At 35.6% G+C, this 3,345-nt stretch overlaps 1 protein-coding gene across 1 annotated transcript; it reads left to right on the forward strand.

Moving 5' to 3' along the window:
* Nucleotides 1-1,537: 1,537 nt before the first annotated feature.
* On the forward strand, nucleotides 1,538-3,142 carry LOC139852933 (cytochrome P450 76A2-like). Its single transcript, XM_071842277.1, has 2 exons — nucleotides 1,538-2,431; nucleotides 2,502-3,142. Exons 1-2 carry the CDS (start codon nucleotides 1,538-1,540, stop codon nucleotides 3,111-3,113), a joined length of 1,506 nt encoding a protein of 501 aa, XP_071698378.1. The 3' UTR covers nucleotides 3,114-3,142.
* The last annotated feature ends 203 nt before the right edge of the window (nucleotides 3,143-3,345 follow it).

A 3,345-nucleotide genomic window follows, 5' to 3' on the forward strand; every position in this document is an offset into this window, starting at 1 on the left:
TGTGATCAATTTGTATAAAAACTTATGTACATCTAATTGTTTTCAAACTCTACAAGTAATCATAGGAAAGTTACTATATAACTAAAAGTTATGTATAAAGCTGTTATACTTGCTAATAACCATATATATAGTAACTATATGATGTGATCATTCAACAGTCCCGTTTCATAATAATCAATTTTAAAAAAAAAAAGTTTTATGCCACTTCTAAATACATTCGGAATTTTGTTGACCCATTTGACCTGTTTCAATGTGTTTTATGATTAACATAGGGTCAATTAATATCTTACTTAAGATTGCTTTCTACTCCTGTCTTTAGTCAGCTATACGTTGTACACGTTTATCTTGAAAGTAAAGTGTAATAAGGGATTGAATGTAATTACATGTTTCACTGATATACCTAAATATTTAAATGTTAGTAGTACCACACACAATATAGTTTAAAAGAAAGTGTTGTATTTGTATTGTTCATTTTAGCATATTGTGTTTCTATAATATTATTTTGTAACATTTTTTTTGGGATGATATATAATTTTTTTTTAAAATCTTTAAGTAAACCCGTGATTTCACGGGTCATTAAACTAGTATTTTATTAAACAACATCAAAGATATAAAATGCGAAATATACCGCAACCCTAAACCATAATACAATCCAACTCAATACATCAAATTACAACAATACAAACATCTATTCCTTTTCACTGTTTACAGAAATCATTGTTTATATAGTAACTTAGAGTTGTAATCCCTTGAATACAACAACTTTCTTGAAATTCGAGGGACTAATCAGAGCGCGACATGTGGCGCGACATTCACATGTGATTGAAAAAAATTAAAAAAAAAACGTTTTTTTTTTTCAAAAATTTCCTTTTTTTCAAATTTTTTTTCTTTTCAATTTTTTTTCTTTAAAAAAAATTAACGCGATTTAGAGTTTAGGGTTTAATCCCTAAATCCAAAACTCTAAACTCTAAACCGTTCACGTTAAAAACACAATCTAAACTCTAAAACTAAACCCTAAACCCTAATTTCTAAGCCCCAATTTCTAAACCCTAAACCCTAATTTATAAACCCTGGATATAGGATTTAGGGTTTAGAGTTTAAGGTTTAGAGTTTGGGTTAGTTAGAGTTTATGGTTGGTTAAGGGTTTAAGGTTGGTTTAATATTACGGTTTAGGAAGTCAATCACATGTGAATCACATTTTTGGTAGTTTTGACTACATGTGAGAAAAAATAATTGTTCGTCACATGTCGCATTCTAATTAGTTGTTTAGATATCAACTTAAAAATTAGATTTATTTGAATATATTCCTCTACTAACTTAATATATTATATTAATATAAATATTTTAGCAACCCAGGTATCTTAGTTTTGGATATCTGAGTGGACTAACGACAAATAGAGGGTTGACTCGGTATTTTCTTCAATTAATAATTAATAATGTAACCGGCCACTTATACATCACATTGTTCCGTGGTTCTTGTTCATAATCTCTATATATACATATACATATACGTAATATCCAAAATATATAGCCACAAATGGAGATTAACTGGACAATTAGTCTAGTTGTTTTGATCACCACTTTTGTTTTTTTCATTATTAACCGCAGGAAAAAGTCAGTAAAAAGACAACCACCCGCCCCACCCGGATGGCCCGTGTTCGGAAACCTTTTCAATCTTGGCACCATGCCACATAGAACCGTTGCTGGGCTAGCCCGTGAGTACGGCCCGATTGTTCGGTTAAAGCTTGGTTCAGTAAACACGGTGGCGATCTTGAATGCTAAGGTCGCCACTGAGTTTTTCAAGAACCATGATTTAACATTTGTCGACCGCACGATAACCGAGACTAGTAAGTCTCATGATTATGACAAATCTTCTTTAGCACTAGCTCCGTACGGTACATACTGGAGAGTGCTAAGAAAGATATGTACGGTCGAAATGATTGTGGCTAAAAGGATCAACGAGTCTGAAAGTGTTAGAAGACGATGTGTTGACGACATGTTGAATTGGATCGAAAAAGAAGCTACTTTGGTCAAAAATGGAAATGGAATTCATGTGGCGAAATTTGTGTTTCTAGCTTCGTTTAACTTGCTTGGGAACTTGATGTTGTCACGTGACTTAGCGAATCCGGATTCTGAAATGGGGTCGGAGTTTTTTAAAGCGATGTCAGGGTTGATGGAATGGGGTGGACATCCAAATATATCGGATTTGTATCCGTGGCTAAAATGGTTCGATATCCAAGGTTTGAGAAAAAAAATGGATCGGGATGTTGGAAAGGCGTTAGAGATAGCAACGGGCTGGGTGAACGAGCGGGTTGAAAAACGAGCGCACAAGACAAAAGAACGGGCCAGTGTGAGGAGGAAGGACTTCTTGGATGTCTTATTAGATGAGCCCGAAAAGATGTCTATAAAGGACATAACCGTTTTCATTTTAGTAAGTGTTTTCATGTACATTTTGAGTGTAATGCGGTTACCTTTTGTAACTTACTTTTTAAACTATGTAGGAGATATTTATGGCAGGTTCGGAAACAACGAGTAGCACCATTGAATGGGCCTTGACCGAGTTACTACGAAGCCCTGCAAAAATGACTCGGGTCAAAGACGAGCTTGCATCAGTCATAGGCCCGAATCAGAAGCTTGAAGAAAGTTCAATTGATAACCTTCCCTATTTGCAAGCCATCATAAAAGAAACATTACGTTTACATGCTCCTATCCCGTTTCTGGTCCCACGAAAGGCGGGCGAAGATACAAACTTTATGGGTTATCATATACCGAAGGACACTCAGATGTTCGTTAATTCGTGGGCCATAGGAAGAGATCCCGAGTGTTGGGAGAATCCAAACTCGTTTGAACCCGAGAGGTTTTTGGGCTCGAAAGTTGACTATAAAGGTCAACATTTTGAACTCATTCCTTTTGGTGCAGGGCGAAGGATGTGTGCAGGGGTACCACTTGCAGATCGGGTGTTGCATCTTGTGTTGGGTTCGTTGTTGCACGAGTTCGATTGGGAACTTGAGAGCCATGTGAAAGCGGAGACGTTGGACATGGACGATATAATTGGGATTGTTGTGAGGAAACTCGTACCATTGAAAGCAATACCGAAGAAACTGACCAACTGATCATATGTCTAATTTTAATGCTATATAAGTCACCTGTCAATCAATACTATAAGTTAAGTTTCAATGGAGACATGTGATGTGTTGTGCGAGTATAAATTAACTACTGATACTCGTATATTTAATGATCTTAACGTTATCCTGCCAATCAGTTACTACTGTGAAAACTTCATAATGGTCCTACAGTTAAAAATTCATCTACAAGCATATGCAAGGTTGCAAAATTCGTTATTCC

This window comes from Rutidosis leptorrhynchoides, chromosome 6 (assembly GCF_046630445.1).
Source record: "Rutidosis leptorrhynchoides isolate AG116_Rl617_1_P2 chromosome 6, CSIRO_AGI_Rlap_v1, whole genome shotgun sequence".
NCBI classification, from domain to species: Eukaryota; Viridiplantae; Streptophyta; class Magnoliopsida; order Asterales; family Asteraceae; genus Rutidosis; species Rutidosis leptorrhynchoides.